Here is a 27,153-nt window from a genome sequence, read left to right on the forward strand (position 1 = left end):
TTTGCTTAATGTTTGTTCCATTTCACCATCACAGGTGTAGCATTTCAGGCTGGGCGAGCTTGCCCTGATTAACCCCACTTGCCCTTTTAAATTACAATATATGCAATTGGAAGAGATATTTCGTATTTTTGTAACATGGCACACTATTTATAAGACCTTCACCAGGCTACACTGTATAACCACGTGCACAGCGGTCATTACATGCATATATTTATTTATAACTTTATTTTGTTAAATGCGTTGTCACCACATTGCGCTGGGTTGCTCCTCAGTAGTACATAGTAAACCTGTTGGTGTACCATGTTCCCAGTTAACATTAGAAAGTTTCTGGACCACAAGCGTGCCTACATCAATGCAGAATTTCCAGAACTACCTTCCATATTCCTTTACATCCAGCATTAAACACCAGGTGGCGATGAAGAGCAAGCAGGCAAGCAAAGGAAACCACACCTTGACGTGGGAAGGTAAACGTCAGCTTGAACCTTGCAAAGCTGCATTGCATAGCTGTTGTCAAGACTTGAGTCCAGAATCTCTCTGTGGCTGTTTACTGCTTAATGCTTTACACTGTCCATAGGTTCCAAGCTGCAGTCTTCACAGATCACCAGGCAGACTCTCAGAAGGTAACAGCTGGAACTCTTCAACAGGAGTGTAATTAAAATGATTTTGTCTGACACTGCTGTTGTAAGCTTGTATCAGTTTTCTATTTGTAATTATACAATGACAAATTATTTCAACAGCTTATTTCTGAAAGTGAGACTGAAGACCTGTAGAAGTGTTTAGCAATTAGAAAGACTGTGTGGGGGAGCTACTGTAATTTTAGAATGCTATTAGAAACTGAATTGGTTGGGTTGCTACTGTCTGATGCTGGTTTATTATATTCTTAAATAAAGATTCAGACTGTTTTCCCTAACAGGGTTGAAGTTGAAAAGTGGTGATATATTTACATACCTTTATCACTCTTAAATCTTTACAAGTTATGAGAAATGTCAGCAACAAAAAAGCAATGGATTTGTCCTTGCTTTCAGCACCCTTACCCGATTTCTGTTCATTATCTTAATCTTGGAAGATCAGACAGCATGCAATACAAGGGGACGCTAACGCCTGCATCCTGCTTTTGGGGTTAAATGCCACCCTCGTCTATTGGAGAAGTTTACATAATGTAGACAACCATAATGCGAGCACAATAGAAGATGGTTCATATGACATTACAAATGTGATATGTGCTACTAATGTTAAACATGCTCTTCTTTAATAGGGATAGGGCCTATTACAGGTACAGGAATGGACAAATAATTAGAAACACCTGCCATAACACTGTAAGTTAGGTGGAAGGCCACCATTCTTTAATGATCAGCTTTAGGTAAAGTGGATGTATGAATCTTCAGTAAAGGACTTTTGGGACACCTGTCAATCAAACGCCTATCATCTGCCGTCTTACAAATTTATAGTTTTGTCCCATGAGCCTGAAACTTGCAACAGATAAAAGGGAACTCCAGAGATGGAAATAAGACTCCTATTGCATAGCGGAATCACCCATTCCAGGTTTTACTACACGCTTGATTAGCCACAGTGCATAGGCAACAAGCTCACTGTGTCTTGTTAAACTCATAGTAAAACCAGAAATGCATGCAATGGGAGTCTTATTTCCATCCCTGCAATGCACACATTTGTATTACAAAACCTAAGTTTTTGCTACATAGGGCAGGTGTTTCCAATTCCAATGCCTGCTAATTGCACGAGGTAACTGATATAGGGGAATTACCTGAATATAGGCAACAACTGTTATTAGAGATTTCTTTTATTTTAAACCATGAATTGTAGAATAAATTGCATTAAATGCAGTTAGTAAAAAATATGTTTTGTAATTTTCAATATTGTATCTTAAAGCAATCCAGTTAGGGAAATAATTACACACATTTTACAAAACAGAAATGTAATTAAACAAATGGTAGTTTTTGGACTTTGGGTACTGTAATTATTATTATTATTATTATTATTATTATTATTATTATTATTATTAATTACATAGCTGCTCACGTGACGGTGCTGCTATTTTATATACTATAATACCCGCATCACATAATTTGTAAGTGTCTTGCTTTCCTTTAGATGGCACTATGCTGGAGATTTTCGTTTTTTACCCAAAATGTCCCTCCTGAAATATGTTGGTTCAGGGGTCTGTGCGCACAGTACTGTACCCATTCTGAAGCCAGGCGAAGGGGGTGTTCTATTCGCGTTGCGGTCTGTAGCTGGTCTGCTTGACTGCAGTTCATTCAGACGCTAAGCAGACCTGCCAGCAGCAAGGAACGCAGGGTATGCGAAATACTGTTCCAGTATGTGACATCTGGAAGAGACACGGTGTTGCATATTCTTGAATCATATCAACAATGGACAAACAAAAAGGTAAACTTTTGCTACTTTTTTTGCAAAGTTTTGCTGCTAAATACCCAACGGAAAAGGGTTACAAGTTCCGAGAAAGTGTCCAGAATTGACAAAGAGCTACACATTGTTTAGCTTTTGTTTTGTTTTGTTTTGTTTTGTTTTTTTGTCAGAAAGAATGATTCTGCAACTATGACTTTTAGACTCTGCGTGCTTGCATTTAGTCGACGTCCTTTGCATAAATAACGTTTTTTGTTTTTTGGTCAGGTTGTTTTTTGAAAGCATGATGGCGATACAACAACTGCAATGAGCGATACCGTTATTATTATTATTATTATTATTATTATTATTATTATTATTATTATTATTATTATTACTGTATTTTCCAGTTTAGAAAAAAAAAACACCTCTTTATTGCATTCATTGGTCCAAAACAGTATTTGCCAAAATAAACACACACTGGCAAAGAGGCACGACTCGTCTTCTCGAGAGCTGCTTAAGGGTGATGTGATATAACCTAAGGAGAATAAGGATAAACACCGTACGACAAAACTAGCAATGTTTGAGACTTTATTTAAAGGATATACAATTAGCCCTTTCTTATAAAACGCATTGCATTATACAGTTTGTTTGTTTAAACACAACTACGTAAACAGTGCGGTGCTTTTGTGCTGAAAGATCATTAGACATTCCTGGAAGAGACTGATATCGGTGTACTGTGCAGACGTTATATTGCAGGATTTTGTTTGCAGACCACAGTTGCTGTTATATATTATAAAGCTATGTGATTCTGGCACGGCGCTCAACCCCTTTCTCAGAAGCTTCTGTTGCAGCCCGCAGCTCTGTGTCTTACGGAGTGGAGTCGGGTTTCCAGCTGTATCATTGTGAAGGAATGTATGTAATAGCTTCAGAGCAGCAATCGGAAATACCCCCCCTCCGGTATCCCCATCCCCAGAGAGGCTGAGCCCGCAGAAATGTTTATGTTAAACTAATGGAAGTCTCATCTGATTCGTATCTTTTCATGAAACGATCCACCGTCCCGTTGCGAACTCGCTTTGAAAACGAAATGACATCATTGGTCGTGCATTTTACACGATTATTAAACTCGCCGTGTCCGATAAAGAAAGCTTAGGAGACACTGAAGTACACCAACACGGAGGCGAGGGCTGCCCTGTAGCGGGGATATGGGAGAGGAGGCTGGGAGTGTGTGCATGTCACAATTTACATACATCAAAAGTTGTTTTGCATGCAGTGTAACTGGAGCACCGCTTATCCAATTGTGTGGTGAAACTTGCTAAAGACATTCTTTAAGTTATTAAATTTATATAGTCTGTCTGCAGGGCACACATACACTATATATATATATATATATATATAGATAGATAGATAGATAGATAGGTAACCACTTATCCTATTGTTATGAAACTCACTGAGGACTTTAGTCTAACTTATTGAAGCATCAGTATATGGATGTGTCTGGCCATCTCTCTGTTCAGGCTTACATTCTTACACAGTATGCAGGTCCCAGTGTTTGTGTTTACAGACAGCCGGTGGGTTTTGTCTTTGTTATCCATGGTAATGGTGTGGGAAGTCAGACGATACTACACATGTCTGTATCCAGCTTGCACCAGGTGGTAGTGAATCAGTGTCTGACTTAAACACAGTGAGTGGGGGGGAGTGATCCAAGTTCCCTCGAACTTCATTAAAACAGAGGAATCCTTACAATGTCTGAGGTCTGTTATACAAAACAGGCTGGGGTTTGTTATTGTAAAAGCAGTCAAGAGGAGTAAAATCAATCACGACAAACATACAAGATTGCAAGGCATTGGGGAGGTGTTCTAAGCATCAAGGCACCACCATAAAGCATAGCTAAGAACAAGAAGCATCCTTCACTATTAGGGTACTAGTGCATTACCCTGGCAGACCCATTAGCAGACTCCAGCATTCCCAGCAGCGGCAACACTGTGGGACTGGAACACATACTGCAGAGTGGTCCTGATTGGGTAGTCAGCTGTACTGATCTGGTGCCATGATTCCTGAATGGCTTATCAGTGCGTATCGGTTGAGATCATAATAAGAAAATCTAACTGTGGTACCATTCAACCAAGAACCTGAATCACTGTAGCTCATTCGTTTCCATCAGCAGCAGAGATCAAATCGATTTCAATTGGAACTCCCTCAGCCCCAGTTAGGAGTGCAGGCTGGCAGAACTCGACCTCTCCAACAAGCTTAATGAGTGTCCAGTACGAAGGGTTTGATTGTTGAAAAAAGATATGTAGGCTGAACGTGAAGGCTGTGGATATATAGTACTGTTATACACACTAAAACATGGTACAGCCAGTTCAGTCAGTTGCAGATTGGATTGAAGATTGCAGGCTGCAGATGGAACCAGCTGCAGCCCCAGTTTGATACTGGGGAATGAGAGGAGATTGAGTTTTACAGATTGGTTTCGTGGTGCGGCTGGAACTGTGGCATTTCCATGCCATTATGAAGCTTGTGGACGGGAGCTCCCAACACACAGAGGCCCAGGACAACTGTCCCAGAAGAGAAGCATAAACTCAATGCTGGCTGTTATTTCTGTGTCACTTTGCACCGGGGTCCTCTGTGAGTAATAATAATCTTTATTTTTATATAGCACCTTTCCCATAGTGGACCGCCATCACAAAGAGCTTTACAAGATACGAGACTAGGGTGTGTGAACTATGCATCAGCTGCAGAGTCATGTACAACAACATCTAACTTGAAAGACAGAGCACAAGGAGGTTAAGTGACTTGCACAGGGTCACACAGTGAGTCAATGGCTGAGCTGGGATTTGAACTGGGGACCTGCTGGGCCACACAACCTCCTACAGAATGGTGATGTCTTCAGCAGATCTTGCTGGACTGTTAATGCACTGATAAAATCTAGTGTCTGCATTGCAAGTGACATTTCAAAATATAACATGAAAAAACGGTACTAATATTATGACTTACGATACACTTTTGTAGTTTCTTTGATTACATGATGTTAAATAAAATATCTAAATTATGTTCATATAGTTATTTTTGTTTTTAAATGATGTTCCTAAAATTCGAGGTGATGCAAAACTTATGGCCATAGCTGTACATATTACCTTATATAAGATTCTTCCAATTTCATATGCCTTTTTACCTAATGCATTAACTAGACATGTCTCTGTAAGCGCTCTTTGTTTTGTGTTGTAAATACTTGAAAGCCGGGTGCTCAAGTCACATACCCTGTCCAGGACGTTGAGTCGATGTCAGGATAAATTTCTCAAGTAGTAAGAAGCATTCCAAGCTCATTAAGATATTGAGGGACACTTGCCCCGGGATAATTAGGTGGTTTGAAGTCTTTTTTCAAAGGCATTGACGTTGGGATTCAAAGCAGACCTCATTTGGCACGAGATCGTGCTTAAAAAGAAGAAAGAGTGACATATCAAAATGCAGCTTTTAAACAAAAAGCAAGCTACAATGATACAACAGACCATGCATGAACGTAACAAGCATTATTAGCAATCTCCACTGTTTAACTTGCATTCTGCTTAACTGACAGGGCAGGTAAGTAACACAGACGTGTTTGAAGGGTCTGCTCTATACAGGTTAAGTTGATCGAAACAGTAGGTTGATACTTCAGGTTGATTCCAGCTGGACCCTGGGGAGGCGTCTCTTCTACTTGTGATTGATGATGCATCAGCCACATGTGACGGGGAAAAGGATTCCCGATGTAGTCCTGTGTCTTAAGTTCGCCCATTTTTTGGGAACCTGATTTGCAGGAGATGGGCTTGCCAATGACGTTCATATTCCTTTACAGCTCGTTTCCAAGGACTTTCCGACAACAACTAATTCATTGAGGTTGAATGATTTTCATTGGTCCACTTGGGCTGGAATTAGTGCCTTTAATATAATAATGGATTCAGAAACATAGACAGTCAACCCTGCTTAATATCACACCACGTTTATTATCACCCAGCTGAAATGTTCGACCACTATGGGAGTCGATGGAAACAAGCTCCTTATAATATATCACTTTGGTTGGCACTCAAGGTTATTAAAACAGGAATGCAGTTCTGAGTGCCCATGATCACAACTCTCAAGTGGCTTCAACTGCCAAAAGAATGCGTACAAGAAAGTGCGAGGACTTAGAAGAGAAATGGCATTGGTTTGAATGTGTACGCTGTCGCTTGGTTTGTTAGGTTCTTGACGAACTCCTGATAATGTCAACTCTGCTTATTGTCATCATTTGTGCTCTCAGTTGCTTTGAAGTGATGTTAAGCAGGTTTGACTCTATATGATGGTAGCAGAGTGTGTAAAGCATAGAGAGTATGGTATGTCGGTATAATTTACATGGTAGCGGTCGAGCTGAACAGATTCCTTATAGCAATGTTATGGAAGTCATTCTTGACCGTTTCACCTCTGATGCAGAACGAGGGCTATGGTGGAAAGAACAAAAAACTGTAGACTCTTCCCTGTGCTGAGAGAAAACTGAGTGGGCTTTTCAAAATTTCCAAAATGTGAAAAATGTCCTCCTTAAATCGTAGCTTTGTTAATTACTGAATTTTTTTTTTTTCATTATTTTTGTTTTGTTTTGAAGGGGAAAAAAAAAAGGTTGCACATAGCACGTGCCTTGGACGGCGCAGAATGAATTCTCTGTAAATTGTTTTGAAACTCAGCTGGGTGCATAAACACAGCCATGCGCAAGGTCACATTTCTGAATATTATAAAACAAGGTGATAGTTCAGGTTTTATTCCAAGCATGTGTTTTTTTTTCTTTTTTGTTTTTTTTTTAAATCATTACCAGATTAAAATTAAAGATTAACTGGATTACATAGATTAAAAAACAAAACAAACAAAAAAAAACCTGATGTTCTTTTGTGTTTTTGCTTCAATAGCGCTGTATTAATAAATGTTAATAATTAGTTTTTTAGCTGCCTCTTCTACATTACTGTCTTGCAGCACTATGCTATATTTACACTATAGTGCTCATTACTAGTACACCTCTTCAACCTGCCTGGGAAATAACCAGATTATTCAAGTGACACCATTGAGTTTTTAATCAAAACTTCAGTGTGCATCCTTTCATATGAAAGAAAAATAACCATTTCAATTTGTCAAAAGTAGGAACAAAAAGGCCAAAAGCGTGCTTGAATTGTTACAAGTTTTGTAACACAAACAGCCCATTTCTCTGTTGCTAAAAGTGAGCTCATTGCAATGGGAGACCTTGATAAAGACGCCGAATGTGTCCCTCGGCCCCTGTGCATACCTGCATCTTTTAAAATTAGCATCTTGTTTTGTGCATTCGTATGCTGTTCTTTAATACTAGGTGTGAGCAACCAGAGCTAATCATAAGGCAGCTTGGATAAACATCAAGGCCAAGATATATTTTTACCATCACAGCACATATGGACCCCCCCCCCCCCCCCCCCCCCCCATGTTCAAATGTGCATTTCCACTTTTCAGAAGTAAAGAGGACAGCTGGATCTAAATTGTAATCCGGATTAACACCTCTGTCCAGTCTGCCACACGGTCAATGTGATGTGCCACTGAGGAGAGGCAGTTTTAAAAATAAGCCCGCCAGCAGCCCCAAATCACGGCCCTGTGTGCAGAAGGATTCGGAGTACAGGAACCCCTGTGAGAATGTTCCAGTCTCCCTCTTGTTTGTGGTTTTGAGTCTCCATATTAGGCTGTTTTGGGTTGATGAGGGTATGCCTGTAACTTAGTGAGTCACTGGAGCTACTTCAGCTGTTTTGCTGCAGAATTGCATGAATTATGCTAAAACAATTGAGTAGTGTGCAAGATACTCTGGTGTTAGTGGTCTGAGGGCTTCATTCAGAGTGAGACTTGGGCGTTCTTTTCATAGAGAAATTAAAGGCCATTGAACATGATAAGAAGTCACTTGTTTTAGTACAATGTCTGTGTATCTGTGCCGGGGCAGAATGGATTATTTTACTAAATAATATATACAGGGGCAGCAGCACAATGCTTGTCTGATACACACTCTCCCAGTTAACCCTCCTTTGATCGCTGTTTACTGTGATAACATAAGTGGGATTGTGCTGTCTTTGTTGACAGGAGGTTAACCATTTACATGCAGATTGTCATTGTACATATTAGCGCAAATCCTTTTCCTGTTTCAAATATCTTTTTTTTTTTTTAAATCTATTTTCATTACCAATTACTCAAATTCATCAGAAGACAGGCCTTGTTTACATTCTGAAAAGATTCATCTTTACTATAAAATGCTCAGTGATGATAGATGTAGTCATACTGAAAGAATATTATAAAATTCAAAGACACACATGCGGACTAGAAGTCTTTTTTAATGTAGTATTGAAATTAGGTTTGGTTCAGTCTTATACAGTGAGATTTTGTGTGGAGCCCCTGTTGATAAAGTGTAATTATCCCATGAGTGTGTTGTTTAAGATGCAGGGACACCAGCTAAAAACCCCTTAAAACCTGGGAAAGTTTCACAAAACAAGATTCTAGCATTTAGCAGGCTGCCAGCTAGCAAGATATCTTATTTCTGTCTGTTTCACAAAATATTTCAAGACAGAACATAGTTTTGTTGAAATCAGCTAGACTAAATAATTTTTTTAATCTAAATGATTACATTATTTAAAAAATGATTCTTTCAATTAATTTTCTTCTATATAACTGAACTGGATTTTGAAACAGGCTCCTATCTGCCACCTTGTCATTCTAGAGGTGAAACCGGCCCGTATCTGCCACCTTGTCATTCTAGAGGTGAAACCGGCCCCTATCTGCCACCTTGTCATTCTAGAAGCTCTACACTGTTGCAGTGTTCTGATAAACAATGTTTGTTGAGGATCACAAGTTGTCTCTTACACTATTGCCTCTTCTTGCTTGACTTCGTTCTTGTTTCCAGTAGAATTAAACCAGCTCATCTCTGACCTGCAGTCCTTTCTGCTGGTGTTGGACCGTGAGAATCTGAGCTACATTGCTCAAGCCAAAAAGAAGTCCATCTCAGATCTGCTTTCCAAACTGCAGGACCAGTCTAGTAAGTGTCTAAAAGTGATGCCATGTTCAGAGCTGAAAAGCATTTTTTCATGGTATAAGACATTGACAGTTAGCAGTTCTCTCATATTTAACCCTGTAAGATTCATTCACTCTTTTTTCGTTGTTCCTTTTTGTATAGTGGATTCTTTTGCTTTAGCACAAACAGTGACAATTTGAGCTTTACCTAATTTGTATGCAGTATACACTGCATGGTCACTTTATTAGGAACTGTACCTAGTTACAGTTTGGGCCTTTGTGTTTGCCCCGATCAAAGCCTTAGCACAACATGGTATAGACTCCACAAGGTGCTGGAAGGTGTCTTTAGGGATGTTAATCCATTCAGTCTAATATTTCAGAAATGTGGAGCAGTAGGCAGAGGATTGTGATGATGAATTTAGTGTCAAGTTCATCCCAAACATGCTCAAGTGTACGTAGCCTTCACCATCAGGGTGAAAGTGCAGAATTTTTGAGGGGACTGGACTCACAACTTTGCTTAAATACAGCGTTCGTTTTTTTCTTTACGAGTAATCAAGGGAGCCTGGGTATATCAGGAGGGCATGCCCCACACAAGGGCAATGTCAAACCCAGTAGGGTAGACAGGTCCCAACACAATGGCCAGGCAGTGTTGTGTTGAATATACAGTATATCAAATACATATTTGTCTGTCTGCTTTGCTACAGGAATCTGTTTGTTGGGTGGACAATGGCGTCCATAAATTACTCAAATCATTCAGATGCCGGAGCAAATTAATAACACCATTAAGCTTGTCTAAAATAATAAAAAAAATCTAGAGATTCAAGGGCAGAAGGAAATCTGAATTCCCAGTGGCTTTAAAGTTCGCTCTTCTGCAGCAATCGTAGTTCCAGAAGCTAAAAGATGCAGCAGATAGCAGGTCCCTCAATGCTTATAAAAGACAGACTGAAGCCAGGTTTCCTCATGTCTGGGAGAGCAGGAGGATGATCAATCATTTCTCGATGGTGAATTACTTTAATCGCTGGACTCAGGTCCTGGTTGATTTACAGTGCAGCTCTGGCTGAATCACTGCACTCCAGTATAGAAAAAGAATCCTGATGTATTTAGCATATTGCAGTTCACTCACACACACACACACACACACACACACATTGTTTTAATGTTATTGGAAATTCTGCATATGTTGTAAGGAAAACAATTAGGAAATGTTAATCACTAATCTGTTGGTTTTCTTACTTGACCCTTTAAGGTGCAATTAATAAAATTATGCTAGCTTTCTTATTTTTGCAACGAGGGGCACGAAACAGGGTTTCAAATTTATTGACAGGTGGGATCTCCTCACTCAAATTGTCAGTTTCCTCCTTGTGATACTTGAGTTGCTCTCAAATGTATCTTAAGAAGAAACCGTTTTGAACTACCACTCATTTCCTTGTGTACCTTCCGGGGTTAAAAATGAAAGTGCAGCACTGGTCTTTGACTAGTTTATTTATTTATTTGATGTTTGGCAGTCTCGGTTTGTTTTTGGAATGAAATTTGCTTTTACAGCCTGTATTCTTGGTGCAAATGGAAACAATCTTAATCCCATGCTGTGCTGGGTCTGTCTTCTATTGCAGCCGAGGATGCAGAGTACATGATAATGAATTGTCCCTCTGGTGCTACAAACAGTGACCTCAGCGAAGCTCAGGTGCCAGACAGCGGTAAGACAATTGCTTCCGTTCACATTTTCCCTTTAGAATTCACAGTTTCATGAACTGACAAGGTAAGATCAGACTGTAGTACAGCACAGGGTTGGTTTTTGACGTGTAAAAAAACGAGTGTGTCGATTACGCAAAGTGGTGGTTCTGCCAGGGAAGTCACTTCATCCTCAGATCAAACCACGGAAACATCAAGCATATTATAGGCGCTTCCAGTACCAGACTAAATTGTCAATACAATAGCTAGTTTGTTGTTTGCCCCTCGATATACAATATGTCCCATGGCTTTATGGATAGAACTGAAGTTCATGGTTCGATACCTATTTGAAATGATTCCACGAACGAAGGCAGTGGCTGAACCCTTTGTCTCCTTTTCATGTGAAAATCTTTCCCAGTTCTTTGGGTAAATATCAAGGGATGGATGGAAAAGCAGTGACGGTCTAGCTGGGGAAGGTATCCTCCATCAGTTCTTTTTTTTTTTTTTAATTGCTTAAGTGGGCCACATTTCCTGTGCAAATCGACATGTTTATCTTATAGCCCAGGAAATATTTGGTAAAAAATAAAAGGGCTTATTGCTAATGTATATTTTCTCATACAGGAAGCAATCTTCTGAGCACGTTAGACAGTGAACATTCAGAACCCTCTTCTTCACCAGCTGAGTGGCTCCTGAGAGTGGTGAGTTGGAATCAACAGTAGTTATCTTTTGATAACTGGCAGCTGTGTTTAAATCATGGCAAAGAAAGACATCGATGGATGCTATTGACTTTGAGTGCGTGTTCTCCAAGAATGGCACAATGCTTTACATAGGTCTTGCTGCTCTTTCACAGCTCTGGCTAGCCTGTGCCCATTCATTAGTATTGTTTGGTGGTGAACTCAGTTAAATGCTTTTGCATGTAAACTAACATGATGTGATGAATTCATATTCAAATTGCATATTAAATCTTTTCTTAACATTACCGAACTGGCAAGCACTCTTATGTGCCCAGGTTCAGACACACTTTGGCTTGTTTAAAGAGTTTTACCTTTTTGTGATGTTTGCAGTCATTCAGAGTTATTGCAGTTACTAAAATTCAGTTTTGTTTGAAGGTGCTTTGACAATGGGTTCAGGAGCTGCTCTTCAGCTAGATGCCTGTCAGGCAGTAAAGATGCAGGCTTGATCTTAGACGCAGTATTGGAGTAACTGCAGGAAGACCCACGCAGAGTGATTGCAGACATCTCAAGAGGGACATTTGAAGCTACTTTGTCTTCAGTGTTTAACTCTGAGAAAGGGAGACCAGCGGGTTTGCTCTTGGGAATGGCTGAAACCTAATCAAACCTCGAGGTGCACCATAATTAGAAGGCATCTGTAAAAGGATATAAATGCTGAGTGGCCAACAGTTGTTCAAACAGCATATGCAGTACAAAGTTGCGCGGCTGCGGTAATGAAAGGACGGGAGTGAGCTGCGGTTTAGGGAGGTGTACCCACAGCCCTCAGCGAGGAGAATGAGTGCACAAGCACTGGGCCAGAGTGCACGCACTCACAACATACCGATACAGAGAAAATACTAGAATTTAGAACATTATCCAACTGTATTATCCACCAAAAATATCCCCTTCAGGCTTAATGTTTTTTTGTTTGATTTTAGGAATGCTAAATCCACAGGGTACAAAAAGATTCCCTGCCAAGACTTTTCATTATAGTTTAGCACACATAGGAAACTTAACAAGGTATAGGCAGTGACCCAAGTGTTAGTTACCAGTACATTCAAATAAGTGCCTCTTTTCAATCTCGTACAGTAAAGTCCCCTTTTAAAGTTTATTGAGGTGTGGTGAAGCCCAGTGAAAGCAGCATGTGGGTAATTAAGAAAGAACCCTTACTGCACCTGTTTCTGTGGATCAATGTGATTGAAAATATTTAAAATAATTATTGCCATAATCAATTGAAAATACAGCTAAGGCTAAGGCAGCAACATGAATGATGATTTATTTCTGTCAGGCCCAAGCTGAAAAAGGAGCTACAGCACTGTCATTCTATTTCCAGGGAACACACACAGCAACGCACAGTAAAATCCCCTTGTTCAACATTCAACCTTTTCTCCGAAAGCTTACACAGATTTGACCATGCCCCCTGAGCAGTTTGAGTAGAAGGGATTTGTCTGCATGTGTAGACAATGCCTAGGAGACAGAAAAGAAAACAAAAAAACAACAGAAATCTGTTTGTGTTAAGATGCTGACGTGTAGTTGATAAGGTATTGAAGTCGCTGCCAAAGCATCCCACAGTCACATGTTACTCCAGCTTTCAAGGGGAGAAGCATTTCAAAAAGGCATTATGTTTGAGAAAGGGAATGCAGTGTTTATATGAGAGTTCGTGACCACTCCATCAGCACGCTGCGATTCTCTGAGACGGGCCTGCGGAAAGGAAGTCACATTTCATACTCTAATTATTTATGTCTCCATGATAACGTGGTAGAGGCAGAACACCCACACACTGGGGAAACTATCAAAGACACAATCCAGCACTGTTCCACGGGATCTCAGAGATAATCTCACATGGACTGGGACACGGCTGGTAATTGCTGCTAGGGTTGGGCAGGATGGTGGCAGAAATCAACAGCACTGTTTATAGAGATGTGCTCAAGATGTGTGAGAATAAAAACAAATATGCACCTCTCATTTTTACTTCATGAGCAACTCAAAATTTATTGTAGCCATTCACTTTGTATACCTTTAAAATAGATGTGAAAAAAAAATTAAAATGTTGTCCTGTTCTCTTGTATACTCAATAAAGGAGCTCCTTCTTCCCTGTACAAAAAACAATTCACTGAAGGGGTTAAGAAACTTTTAAAGTTAAGGGTTTGCATATTAAAAAAAAAGTGTTTATACTGTATGCAGTTTTAAGTTTTGTAAGATTTCAAAAAAGACCGTTTGCTACAGTTTAAAGTAAAATTAAGAACTGATATATGCTTTATTTTACATGGTGTTTTTTTAAATTTACAATTTAAACTGAGACAATGTGCTTAGGACCAAGCTGTCTACCGCCATGCTAGTACACATTGGTATACCTGAGTGTAAACCCTTAAACCTGCCCCCCCCCCCCCCCCCCCCCCCCCCCCCCCCCCCCCCCCCCCCAACATAGGTGAATGTAAGTTGAGAGGTATATTTTAAGATTACATTTTAAATGCCTAGGATTAAAATGAAAGTCAGTTAAGTATTTCAATTCATTATTATATCTTGCAAGCGAGGTCGAAGGTCCCCAATTCTGGGTAAAGAAATGCCATTAAAATACAAAGATTAAAGTTTCACTTAATGATATATTTAATATACCCTTTAGGTTCAAAGATGCTAATACCAGCGCTCTAAGTGTCAGACAAACATATACAGACAGCATCTTGAAAAGTAAACCAATGACACACAATCACTAACAAATGTATATGAGCATTGTCTGACGTTCAGAGTATAGTCAAACGTGTATTAATAACACATTTCAGCAGAAACTCTTAAACAAAAATCATTTCCTATTTTTAAGCACTGCATAGTGCTTCCTCCTGGGGAAAAGTTTGCGAAGGAGTCTCGGATACAACAACAATCATGCAATGAATGTAGTTTCTCAATCTGATCCTTTCTAGATTTTGTAGAAATTCATTTTAAGGCGAGAGATTCGATGTCCTTTGTCCTTCCGAAGCAAGGTAGTCCCGTCCCAGTGGTTATAGGGTTAAAGTATAATTAACAGTCTCTTAAAAGTATTTTATTAGCACCATCTCTTAGCTAAATGGTTTAGTCAAAACAGCACCTTCTCCACTAATCAGCATTCAAAAGCATTAAGAATCAGCAAAGTTAGGAGAGAGAGTTTTTAGGAGAGTTTTACAGAAGAATTTTGTTAGGCTAAAGTGCAAGTTTCATTAGAATCACAGGTTTAAATCTGTAGGAGAAAATGGGAAGGTAATTCAGTACAGCCAATCACAGTAGTAATCATTAACATCCAATAAACAACCTTTGTTGTCCAAATGCCACCTATGATAGGTCCACTGTATTAAAGGGCGTGTTTTCCCAAACCCTCATGACTAGGTTATTACCGTATTCTCAAATAACTGCATTTAAACAATGGTGGGCTTGGTTGTCCTTTCGGCACGCCAAGCTTCTCAAAGACAGCAACGTAACTCTTATCAAATAGTGTGTTATTGATTGAGAATGTTAGCTAAGTTCCTCTGAAGAAATGCCCAATCTTTACATACTAAATGTATGCCAGTGCGTTCTAGTCTTGAAGTTTAAACAATTGTCTTTGAAATGTTGTAGTTTTATTAAAGGTAAGTTTGGCTAATTGTTGGTCAATATAACAGCAAACATCTCATATTTTAAACCTACACGTTTTAATAGAGTAGGGGAGGGAGGGGTCAAGGTTATTGGTGGATGAGGAGGGAGAGAGGGGGGTGGATTCAAGAGGAATAGAGACTTCAGTTTCACAAGCTTTCTCCAAGGCAATACTGTGCACTTAGCATTTAAGTTTCCATACTGCTTTGTATTTTAAAATGCATGCCTTTTGTATTTAATGTGAAATCCAAAACTTTTCTTTTGAACTGAGGTGTAATACAGAACTAGTATATTTTTCTTTTTTTTTATTTCACTGTGCTTTCCTAAGCAATGCTACACTTTTATAAGTAAACTTGTCTGAATCAGGTAAGACTACCTCTTCTCATTTTAAGGATGGTGTGACGCTGAAGACAGCACTGTTTCGGATACAGGCTACAGTAAGTGTTACTGATGGAATTCACTAGGAGAATAAAGATATTGAACTCAGTCAGTTGTGTGGGATTTGCCTAGAGTTTGCCTCCCCAGCCTGCACCTACTTTTCGGCTTCATCTAACAGGGGAGGGCAGCTATCCTGCCCCGTGGCTTCCTTACGGCCAGCCTCTCCACTTATCTGCAAGCTAATTTATTGGCAGGGGTATCTTGAAAGGCGAGGCTGAATGCTGAAGAATGTAGTGTAAAAATATGTATAATCTAGTAGTGTTGTCTAGTCTGTTTTAATAATCTGACTGAAATGGACGTTATCAACATTTTCAGCTGGAGCCCGCGTTCTGGTTTGGGTTTAGAGCAAGGCTGTTTTTTCTTTCTTTTTTAGCTAAACTTTTGGGAGTAAGAAATCTTTGACACGGGAATATCGCATGTTTATAGTCGGTGCGATAGGAAAGAGAACACTATTTATAGACGGTTTTATTTGGATTTTCATTAGCAGAGAACAACAGAAGGCCTAAAAGAAAGACTAAACTGTTATTCGCATGTCTTTAGAAGCCAAAAAAATGGTAACTTTGAATTCCTCGAGGTAGCTTTTACAAAATCCAGCAACATTCTCAAGAGAATCTAGAGACATTGTCCTATATTCCATATTCCAACGGTGAATGTTTTTCTCATTTTAGACAGCATGCTAAATGACCTTTGGAAATGATAGTAGTTTTCCACATTCCAGTAAATCAGCCTGTTATGTGGAAGCTTAAGGGATTCAGGTGATGTGTGTTGGCTCATGAATAGCATTGAAAAGTAGCTTTCAGTTCATTACCTATATAAGGGTCTATAGAAGGCTCGTTCCTGTAAATGCATATGCTGTCCCAATGTTTTGTGCTTCAATGGTGTACAATTTGACCTGCTTTTTGGTTGTTTTTTTCTGTGTTAGTCTGGGTCATAACTATACCAGAACTGTAACAAACTGTAAAATGGATAGCAATAGCCTTTGTAATGCATAGTGAAATAAAAAGGTAAAAATACATTCTTTATTTCACCTTAACATTTCTTATATTCCAATATTGTAATCTGAAAAAGAATATATTTCTTATATCTTGTATTTTTTGCATTATTATGTTCTAAATGTAATGCTATCTTTTTATATTCTCCAGAATGCTGTGCCTACTGTCCCCTGCTATCCCTTGGAAACTCAAGACGATGACTGTTATGAAGAGGCAGAGCCTTTTAACCCAGCAAGTCAGTCTACAGGTGCACTGCGCTGTCCTGCACAGTGAAGCCTGAATGAACCGCTCAGCCAAGGGACTGATGGCGTCAGCCTATTTCTTAGGAAAGGCTGCAAACCAGGGTGCTGTAAAAATGCTCTAAAACATAAATCCCTGGCTTAACCTGGCAAGCAGACAAAAGTTTCAGCCAGGGTTTTTAACAGCGCTAGCCAAAATGCTCCTCTACTTTATATAAGTTTTTGCTCATAAAGAGACGACTTCCCAACGTTTAGGCTAACGTTAGTCAAGGGAAAATGTGTTTGAAAAGTGGCGATACTTGCAGGCCTTTTGATGCCATGATAACTGCACATATTTAAATCTGTTAGCGTGTATGTGATGTCATTAATGATGTAACAGCCTACTACTGTTTAAACCTTTGGGCATTACGGTGTTGAGCCTGTTTATCCATTGTAATCTGAGCTCTAAATTGAACAGGTCCCTCTGCTCTTTGTGCCTCTCTCAGAGTGCGTGGACTCGGACAGCAGTCATTATGAGTCATATGGGGAGGAGGAAGGGGAGGAGGACTACGTGAAGGACCGTGCGCATTACATCCAGTGCTCCTCCTCTCTGAGCCTCCTGCGGCCCGTGCCTGAGTCCCGTATCTGTGGCTTCCTCTGGAGGAAGAAGTGGCTCGGGCAGTGGAGCAAGCAGCTCTTCATCGTCCGGAACCACCTGCTGCTGGTAAAGCACTGCACAATCACGCACCCACCCTTCTGCCCATGTCAGGAGTGGCCAGTCCTGGTCCTGGAGAGCAGCAGGGGCTTCTGCTTTTCGATTTTTCCAGGTTATTTGACGTTGATGACTCCCAGAAAACCTGCAGGCTTGTGGCTCTCCAGGACCAGGGTTTGGCCACCTCTGGGCTATATGCACAAAGACCACCTCACTTATATACCATCCATATTTCTATTGACGTCTGTGTAAAGCCACATTTAATATTATCCTTGTATTGAAGACACCATCTGCAGTCCCAAACTAATAAGATTAATATGTAGCCCTTTAAAATTAGCTAATTATACATCGGGAAATATATATATATATATATATATATATATATATATATATATATATATAATATATTGGATGCACGTGTAACTCAATTGCCTATTTTATTTTATTGAAATAACTTGAGAACAGCAAATAAAAAAGTAATACTAGAATGATTAAGGCCTTTGAATAAATTAGATAAACCCATTAACTCTTCAGTAATCCAAATAGTCTAATGGTCTCTTCTTTTTTTTTTTTTTTTTTTTTAACATTCTGTTGTTTTAGGGTGGGCCACAGTAATTGAATTATTCCGAATTCTTTTAACTTCTTCAACCAGGTCTTCTGTTTTTCTTTCCATCTGCAGAAAAACTAGTAATTGAAGCCATCAGTACTGAAACAGCTCAAGCTGCCAAAGTTCTATAAGTCAGCAGCTTAAAAGATAATCTTAGAACTGAAGTTAGTAAACCTCAGAGCTGTGGGATTGGACCGAGTCAAACAAAAAATAGCTCAATATTATTCGAGGTGTCTTTAATACTGTAAAGACATAAATATTTGCTAGCCTTTTTTTTTTTTTTTTTTGCATATGACAAAAAATATGATTTATATATGATATGATATGGCTTTACAGTACTTGTGTTTGGGCTAATTGTGGACTGCCTAATCTAAGGTAACATTACGGTAATCTGAGATCGGTGAAACTAGCCTTAATTTATGCGTAATATTTTTTAGGGGAAAAAAAAAATGAACAGTAAAGTTGGTTTTTAGGATATGAAAAGATAATACACTGTTGCAAAATAGCAATGCATGGTAAGATATAACCTTTAGAGATACAATGTGTATTCAATTAACCAACTGTTTATCACTGCAACAGATTAATCACACTGGTTTCCTGTTTCCAGCCTCACATAGCTACCCAAAGACACTTTCCTTGCACGCTGCTGGACTAAAGCTCTCCCGTTATCTGTTTGTTTTGTGTGATGAGGAATAGCAACATCTAATGAAAGGGTCCTCTTGCTTTTTAATAATGTTTTCTCAATGCTTCTGTTACACTGCTACATGTAATAAGATGCGCAGGACTGTCTTCAGTTGTATTTTTAGAAGATTATTATACCTGTCTGATATCATTTAGACACCTCATTATAGCGCAGCTGATGATCCTGTAAATGCTTTCTGGCTGTATTTGATTTCTAATAGGATTAATAGGAAAGCCTTGTGGGTAGAGCAAAAAACAAACTCGTCGGAAACTCCCGGCCTCAAATTCCAGTGGGAGAGTCACATGACTGGAGAGGTGGGCAGAAGCAGGACCCCACTAGAAACGAAGTAAAGGGAAAGAATGTCATTGCATCTTCAGGTGTGGCCACTGTCCCTACATTCTGACCTTTTGGGGGCTGGCAAAGCATCCCCCCCAGCTTCACTTCAGGATTTCAAGAGCTAATCATCCTGATGGCATCAGAAGACGTTTTTGTTTCATGAGTGGTCGAGCCAACACTACATGTTTTGTTCCATTCATTTTCCTTAGGTTTTTCTCTTACTGGGTTTGTCAGAGCTAGAGACTTCTTGCATTAGGTCATAGTAGAGTGAAGGAAATACAGGTCAAATAAGCTGTTTATCAAACATTTAACCACCGGGTGGCACTGTGTTCTATGGAAAAATCCCATCAGATGTAAACGTAAATAAAAGCAAAGGTGAAATTATTTCAGCCGTAATAGTTAACTTTTTTGCACATCCATTTTTGAATTTCTGTTGGAGAGTCCTGCCAGCTTTCACCTTTTTGGGACTGATAGAGTCCCGTTTAAAACCATCCAATCTTGATCTGCTGCTGATGGAAACGAGAAAGTCTGATTTTCAATCCAGCGCCAGGTGGAAACGTGATACAAACGTTTCATTTTTGCATTGCTCTAGACCAGGGATCTCCAACCCTGGTGCTGGAGAGCCCCAGTCCTGCAAGTTTTCTAGGTGTCTTTACATCATCAGTGGCTAAAGATCTGGAACGCCTGTTCATCTTGATTAATTAAGCCAGTAACTGGTGCAGTTAAGTAACTGCGAGCTTGGTTGAAACGAAAACCAGAAGACCCTGCAGCTCTCCAGGACCAGCGCTGGAGACTCCTGCTCTAGACTGTGCTTCTTCTTTGTGAGCTTGGCACAGTCAATATGTGTCGAGGTGTAAACGCTAGAGATTAGCTCACTTCGTGTGCACATTTCCAAATCAGCTCTGTAACAGTGTGCTTGCTCCCCAGTGCTACAAGTGTGCGAAGGACTTGCAGCCCCTCCTGGAGCTCAACCTGCGAGGCTGCCAGCTGGTTTACAAGTCCAAGCACAACAAGAAGATGCAGCACGAGCTGAAGGTCACAGCTGGATCTGACTGCGTGGTGATGGGCTTCCAGAGCTACGAGCAGGCTGAGGAGTGGAGGAAGGTTTGGAGGTGTTTACAGTATAACCGTCCCATCAGAAGGGAGAGGCACAGGGGGCAACTGCGCGGTTAAAGACCGTTTGTGCTCCTGTAGAAGGATTAGAGTACACCTTCTATGGATTGTAGGCATACATAATACCAGACCTGCTGCTTATGCCTACAATCTCAAACTGGAGTTTCGTTTTTGAACCACCAGGGACAGAGGTCCTAGAAGTGAATAATAAGCTAATAATAAACGATTTACTTACACCTGGATATGCTTTAAGTGGTTTAATTATCTAAAGTAGGATATTGTTGGAACGAATACCTGGGCCACATTGGCACTCACTGTGCATTCCTGATACAGTATATAGTTAGAGTAATTGCGTCCTAAAACTGGACTAACGTGTGTAGTTTGCCCTCTGCTGGGCTGATACGGTAGTGCAGAATGAAAATATGTTTCCAGCAGATCACTTGCATGCTTTCAGACAGGCATGCTTTCTAGACATAGGTAGAAGGAGGACGACGGAGGAGCCTAAACTTTGCTTGCTGGTTTGTTTTTGTATCAGATCATTGAAGAAGTCCGCGGTTCCTCCTGCAATGAAAAAGAAGCACATGGTTCTTCCTGTTTACTAAAATCAGACAAGCGTGATTCTTGCAGGGTAAGTCACGTGCTATTGATGTTTGATCAAACTTTTAACTAGAGAATATTCTATAGTGGCATCAGTTTACTCATAGTATTGTAGCTGCATGTGAACTATCGTTTCTTTTGCATTGACAATTTATCATTGAAAATGAAGGAGTGAGGTCCAGTAGTAGCATTCTAGTGTTCTTCTCTTACAGGCAAGTGGAGTTCTGCACACAGGTTCACAGGATGAAGGGAGTTCAGCTCAGCCTACTGCTTTCAACAGCACAGAAATCACACACAAGGGTGAGAATGTGAGGAGGCCAGGGGGAGGACGGGAAGTGTAACAGGCAGGGGAACTCCTATCAACTTGGCTGATGGAGCTTATCCTTTAGCACATCTGCAAGAGTCCTAGATGAAGGTCATGTGCTTTTCCCCTTCTGTGATTTTTCAGTTGCTGGGGGTTACACCTCTAGAGAATGCTAGAGGATATTTACCATAATGTACTGGAGTGTCTTGGCCTGTAAACCCTTGACAGCTCTGTTTCGTGGCTTTGATTTCGTTTTCAGGTTTTCTCAACGTCCTGATGAACTGCCAGTGGCAGAGCCTCTGGTGCCACGTTGAGAATGACCTCCTGCAAATGTCCCGGGACGCAGTGTGTGAGGAGAGCCCTCAGTACTGCATCCACCTGTCAGGGTGCGAGATCAGGCCCGGCCCGGACACGTCCCAGGGATACAGGATCACAGTGTCGCAGCACGGCACCGACATGGCTGTTCTAGAGGTACAGTGGGCCCCTCAAAACGAGAACACCTGCTTTGGTATGTCTAAACAGTCACGTGGAGGTCTGTTTTATGTCAGCTGTGGTCCGTGGTACACTTAAAAGGACCACACAGAGAGAATGATGACCAACACAATTCTCAGCAGTCTCAAGATCCATTTATGTTTGGCTATTGATCGCATTTCCCAGACTTTATTTGTGTTTTTTGTCCTGTCCCAGTGCTGCTGGTCCACTTCCTTTGTTACAAGTAATAGGAGCTCACCTACTGCCATAGGAAACTATGTGTGGGGTCAGAGAAGTGCCAGTTACCTGTAACGCAAAATATGAGCACTTACAGTAGCGCCGTGGCCAGGTTGATGTGCCTCACAGGAGTCGAATTGCGTTACGACAGTTCTGATATATCATTGCATCGGGGGTGAGAGGCCCTATGTCTTCAGCATCTGTGACTCCTGTTTTATAACGCGCTGTCTTCTGTGCCAGTGAATATGTTCCCTCTTTTCTGCCAGGCTAGCTCCGCAGAGCACAAAGAGTGCTGGTTTCATCTCCTGCAGGCTGGGAGTCTAATCCAGTCAGAATCAGGTTTGCTCTATGAACCAACAAACACAGAGCTTCCAGGTCACTCCACATCTACACATTCATTCAGGTAATGCATGCATGCATGTACAGTATGTATGTGTGCCTGTGTGCATGTATGTATGTATGTGTGCATGTGTATGTGTGCATGGATGGAAAGACACCCATTGCATAGAAGTTTGATTATTCCACCAGTTTTATAAGACTCATCTGAGCTTGTTACCTATACACTGGGGCTAATCAAGCTCGTAGTAAAACCTGGAATGGGTGAAACTGCTATGCAATAGGAATCTCACTTCAATCATGATATGTATGTATTTGAAAGATTGCTTTTCTTTATGAAATTGAGCTGTATTTTTTCCTTCAGCGGACTAATGGGGCGCAGGTTTCCAGCTCCCAACATGTACATCGATGACCCGTTTCATCAGCTGCATGGGGCAAGCCATGCAGACCCAGTATACTCCAACACTGGCGTCTTAGAGCACATGGTATTCCATATTAACGCATGCATTTTTTGTTACATTGGATCCTATTCACAAAGCTTTAAAGAACGTCTATGTAAAGGCTATTGATGAAACTGTTCTAAACTGTTTTTAAGTAAAACTTTAAAACATTCTTTTAACAGGCCCTATTGTTTTATTTTTTAACTGTTATACAAATTGGACCCCATTCACAAACGTTCCTTAAAAACAGTCCTTAAAGCAGTCCTTCAAATTTTGGGAATAGAGCCCATTGCTGTATAGTATAATGCATTTCAACCATCAGCATTTAGTATAGTTGAGGTAACTGTTGACTGACAGATTCACCACTCGGTAATATTATTTTTGTTCAGTTCCAGAACTCCAGAAATGATACCCAAACAGCTGTGTTGCATTCCAAAGATTCAAACTGGTACGGCAACAATGAAGTGTTTGCCAAACACGTTTCTCAAAGTAAGTATCTTCAGTCTATTGTTCAGTCTGTTCAGAGCTGGAAAGTTCCCGAATATGTTATCTATTTCGTTCTTACAAGCACCTCCTCTGTTGTATAATGGTACTGTACTGTTAGCGAGGGAACTGGCAGGTGCCAGTGTTGCATTCAAAATAACCCCCAAGCACCTTACAGCAGCATTCGTGTCAATTAACTGATCCCCCGGTCTGGGTAGCAGTGTTTTGTCTGGTTCGTTTTGGAGAGAATTTTCTGTGCTACAGACCCCTGAAGCCATCTCACGGCCCCCAGTGTGGGAACCCCTGTCATAGTATACTGAAATGAGACCAAAAAGTGTTTTGTGCTTCCATTGGAAAACATGTTATTTGCACAAAATTCTTGGCAACACTATGATATAGCATTATTATTTTTATATGGGTAGTTATATATTGGAAAATAAACTATTCTACATCTGTTTTTGATTGTGTATGTATTTGAATTACGGTTGGATGTGATTTTTGCTTGTCTATATCAACATTTTTGCACGTGTTATATTATCGAGTGAAAAAGCCACTATATCACTGGAAATTAATATAGCAATTTTGTAGATTCTTGAAGCTGCAGTGTAACATATTATTAAAAATATATGTATATTAAGACATTAATAAGGTTGTCATGTTATGGGTGCTAATGGAGTGCCTTTGAAAATATTTTTTGATATGAGGTTCTAGAAATGACCACAAGGGGGTGCAACTGGCATTTCTCCCCCTGTTGCAACTGGTGGTAAATGGAACTCTCTATACGAAATCAAAGTTAGAAATGGGACGTTTCAGCTGCACCCCCCTGGTTTGTCCTGTTTCAAACTGTCTCACTTTTTATGGGTGTAAAAATTGTAAACAAATCCTGGATAGTATTTATACTAAAAGCATGGCTTGAAACTCACACTAGCCCTGCACTCAGTCCTGGGTTTTTGGAACGACCTTAATTATATTAGATAAATTATACTATAAGTAAAATGCTCCTTCCTATAGCTGCTTGAAGAAGTTCTATGAACCAATTGCCTCAGGTGTGGCCCATTCCTGCTGTGATGAGGAATGTGATCAGTTTTTTCAAACTCCTAGTCATTTCAATAATATAACTAAAGCAGGGAAGTTCTAAAACCCAGGACTAGTACAAGCATAAGAAATTTACCAGAACATGTAATCTATTAAACACTTCTTTTTTTGACAAAAGCCTTGCCTAAGCTGGAGGAGAAGGTCCAGAAGCTGGACGTAGCCTGCAGAACCAAAGCACGGATGAAAGCGGGGTCTGAATTGAACCTTCTGTCTCTGGGGAAGGCTGTGAAACACACCTCCTTCAGACAGTCGCTGGCTTTCAACTCCACAGGGTCAGAGGTATTGAACACAGAAAACAATTCAAATACTACTATAGAATCGCTCTGTCAGTCCTGCTAGTGAAAACCACACAGATCTTCTTTACCCCTGAGATTTGGGGATGTTGTGGTGAAAATAATCAAGGCATTTTTTTTTTTCATGAGAGATCTGAAGGATTGCAGTGGTAGCGATTTGTAGGAGAGTCTTAGCAAGCACAGTGTTTCATAAAATAATCTTTTATATTGTAGACACACAGTTGTTCTTTAGAAATGTGCTTATCTTGTAATACGGGTCTGAACGGGTAGATTGTCAGAATGCCAGATGCTCCAGCCCCTAATGAGGAGTCTTTTACAACCCAAATGCTGGCCTGAGTGTGTTGTTCCTTCCTTGAATCAATACCACTTCATAAAAACAAATGCCAGCAACTCAGATATCATTTTATTGGCACAAACATGATTTCCTTATTTAGTTTTAATTCATAACATTTTCAATAACGCATCCATTAAAAAGGGTTTAATTTGAACAGCATGGCTGACCGTTAGTAATATCGTTGGTTGTGTTTTTACAGGGAAGCTTTCTGAGTCCCTTACTGAGACGAACAGTTTCGGCAAAAAGCTCGCTAAAGAGAACCACCTCTTCCATTCTCAGAAGAAAGGTTTGCATTTCACTTGATTCAGTAACGCTTTTTCATGTTGCGGTTTAATGACCTGCTCGATAATAATCTCAACACAAGGTTGTATGATCGGTTTTTAGAGAGCCGGGGGCCTATTTTAATTATCTACAGTCATCAGTCTTAATAACGCCACCTTAACAATTCTAAGCTTGATTGACGTTGTATGTAGTAATGTTAGTAATCAATAGATCACTCCTGATGAACCCCTAGCTGGATTAATACAGAGTTAAAGAGTGGCGGTATTTAGCTCCGCCACAGTTTAGGTCATTAAAATAGCCCCTCTGGGAATTAAAGCTAAATATTTAGATTGATCTGTTTTATAACTCTGTTGTGTTTTTTTTTTTGTTTTGTTTTTATAGGAATGGGAAACAAAGGCTCCTGTTTAGTTCAGCCCTCCCTTCTATCTTCAGCTCTTTCTACCGCTTGCCCTAGCGAGAGAAAGAATATATTGCAGGAATATATTATTACTGTGCGTGTGGATCATGCATTCGTTTTGTTTTTTTGTACTTTTTTTAAAAATAATAATTAAACATTTAACTTTGTATTATATTGGTATTTTCACCTAATGCTGTGTCTGTTTTGAAGCAATGGATTCCTTTCACGAGAGTGACCTGTAATTGCTTTTATTAACGTGTAACAGTAAAGACAAATACTGTATTTACACCTTAAATAAAATCACTAACCATTTCAAGAGGACTTGAATGTTTCTTTTCTATGGAAAGTGTAAATGTAATGTCACAAAAGGTCTCCCTGTCTGATGGCCACACGGGTACCAAACATTTATTCAGATCATTTTCTGCCATACACGTCCATTTACCATACAGGTCTCAAATGTGTAGTTTTGAAAGAAACACATGTGTTTATATTTCTAAAACATGATATCTGGTCCTACATTAGGTTATCTCAGTTTGCAAGCCTTGCTTTCACATTTTCCAGCACCCCTAATGACTGACACGCTTTGCAGCCAGTAAGATGCTTTGACCCCAAAGACACTGTTGGGGTGAAATTATCTCAGAAATAAAGCAGTATCTTACTTCTTGGAAGGCAAGACATGCTAACAAACCTTCCCCAGAGTCATGCAGCTGAACTAGCAGAACTCAACAAAGGCATTATCCAGCATGTGGACACCTACCTTGTACCACAGTATGGAAGCTAAGACCACCAGGGACACCTTTCATGTTTAAAGTTCCAGTTTACTGGGGTAATTTATCTAAGGGCAAAGCCTTCTTCATCACCAGTCAAGTCCTTGTTAGTCCTCTTTGATAATTGTGATGGAGCAGGGGGAGGATAAAGGAAAATGTAGTCTTGAGGTTAAAAAGGGTAGCAGGACTACATCTCCCATAATGCCTTGGGGGCTGATTGGCTATTGAGCCAATAATGAGAGACACCTGCCTGTGATCAAGAAGGACTGTTTATATAAGCAGGACTGCACTATTTGGGGGCTGTCTGTCTTCCTCTGGTCGAGAAGCTTCTGTGGGCAGACCTGGTTTTTATGAAAGGACTTTTCTAGGTTTAGCTAGCGTTTCTCTGTGGGATTAGACTTGGTTTTGCATGAATAAATACACACTTTTCTACTTGGGGGGTGAAAACTGGAATATAGAAATTAATTTAAATATTGAAGACATTGAGACACCATGTGTTTATCAATGTATTTACTGAAGTTTCTGTTAGTATTTCTAAATATCCATTTATATATCATATATATATATATATATATATATATATTTATCATATATATATATATTACCACCACATATACATATGTAAACTGCCTACTAACGAAATGTCATTGAGCTCCCTTCTAAATATCCTTA

At 40.0% G+C, this 27,153-nt stretch overlaps 1 protein-coding gene across 4 annotated transcripts; it reads left to right on the forward strand.

The window, feature by feature from the left end:
• The first annotated feature begins 2,206 nt into the window (after nt 1-2,206).
• On the forward strand, nt 2,207-26,024 carry LOC121303231 (actin filament-associated protein 1-like 2). Of its 4 annotated transcripts, none has more exons than XM_041233799.1 (16): nt 2,207-2,403; nt 9,263-9,394; nt 10,980-11,063; nt 11,659-11,735; nt 16,928-17,024; nt 17,502-17,719; nt 20,260-20,436; nt 20,981-21,073; nt 21,255-21,342; nt 21,606-21,817; nt 22,321-22,457; nt 22,755-22,875; nt 23,220-23,319; nt 24,527-24,687; nt 25,235-25,321; nt 25,699-26,024. In XM_041233799.1, the coding sequence occupies exons 1-16, from the start codon at nt 2,388-2,390 to the stop codon at nt 25,723-25,725; spliced, it is 1,827 nt and encodes a 608-aa protein (XP_041089733.1). In that variant the 5' UTR covers nt 2,207-2,387; the 3' UTR covers nt 25,726-26,024. The 4 variants fall into 4 exon arrangements, with proteins under 4 accessions (XP_041089733.1, XP_041089736.1, XP_041089734.1 ...); XM_041233802.1 differs by having other exon boundaries at nt 16,928-17,012; XM_041233800.1 differs by having other exon boundaries at nt 9,266-9,394.
• Nucleotides 26,025-27,153: the final 1,129 nt, after the last annotated feature.

This window comes from Polyodon spathula, chromosome 31 (genome assembly GCF_017654505.1).
Source record: "Polyodon spathula isolate WHYD16114869_AA chromosome 31, ASM1765450v1, whole genome shotgun sequence".
Lineage (NCBI taxonomy): Eukaryota > Metazoa > Chordata > Actinopteri > Acipenseriformes > Polyodontidae > Polyodon > Polyodon spathula.

Bases quoted from the DNA above. Each gene is read 5' to 3' on its own strand.
- LOC121303231 (XM_041233799.1), top strand. The intron at 21,818-22,320 runs GTACAGTGGGCC...CTTTTCTGCCAG, and splicing joins CCGACATGGCTGTTCTAGAG to GCTAGCTCCGCAGAGCACAA. The intron at 25,322-25,698 runs GTTTGCATTTCA...TTGTTTTTATAG, and splicing joins CTTCCATTCTCAGAAGAAAG to GAATGGGAAACAAAGGCTCC.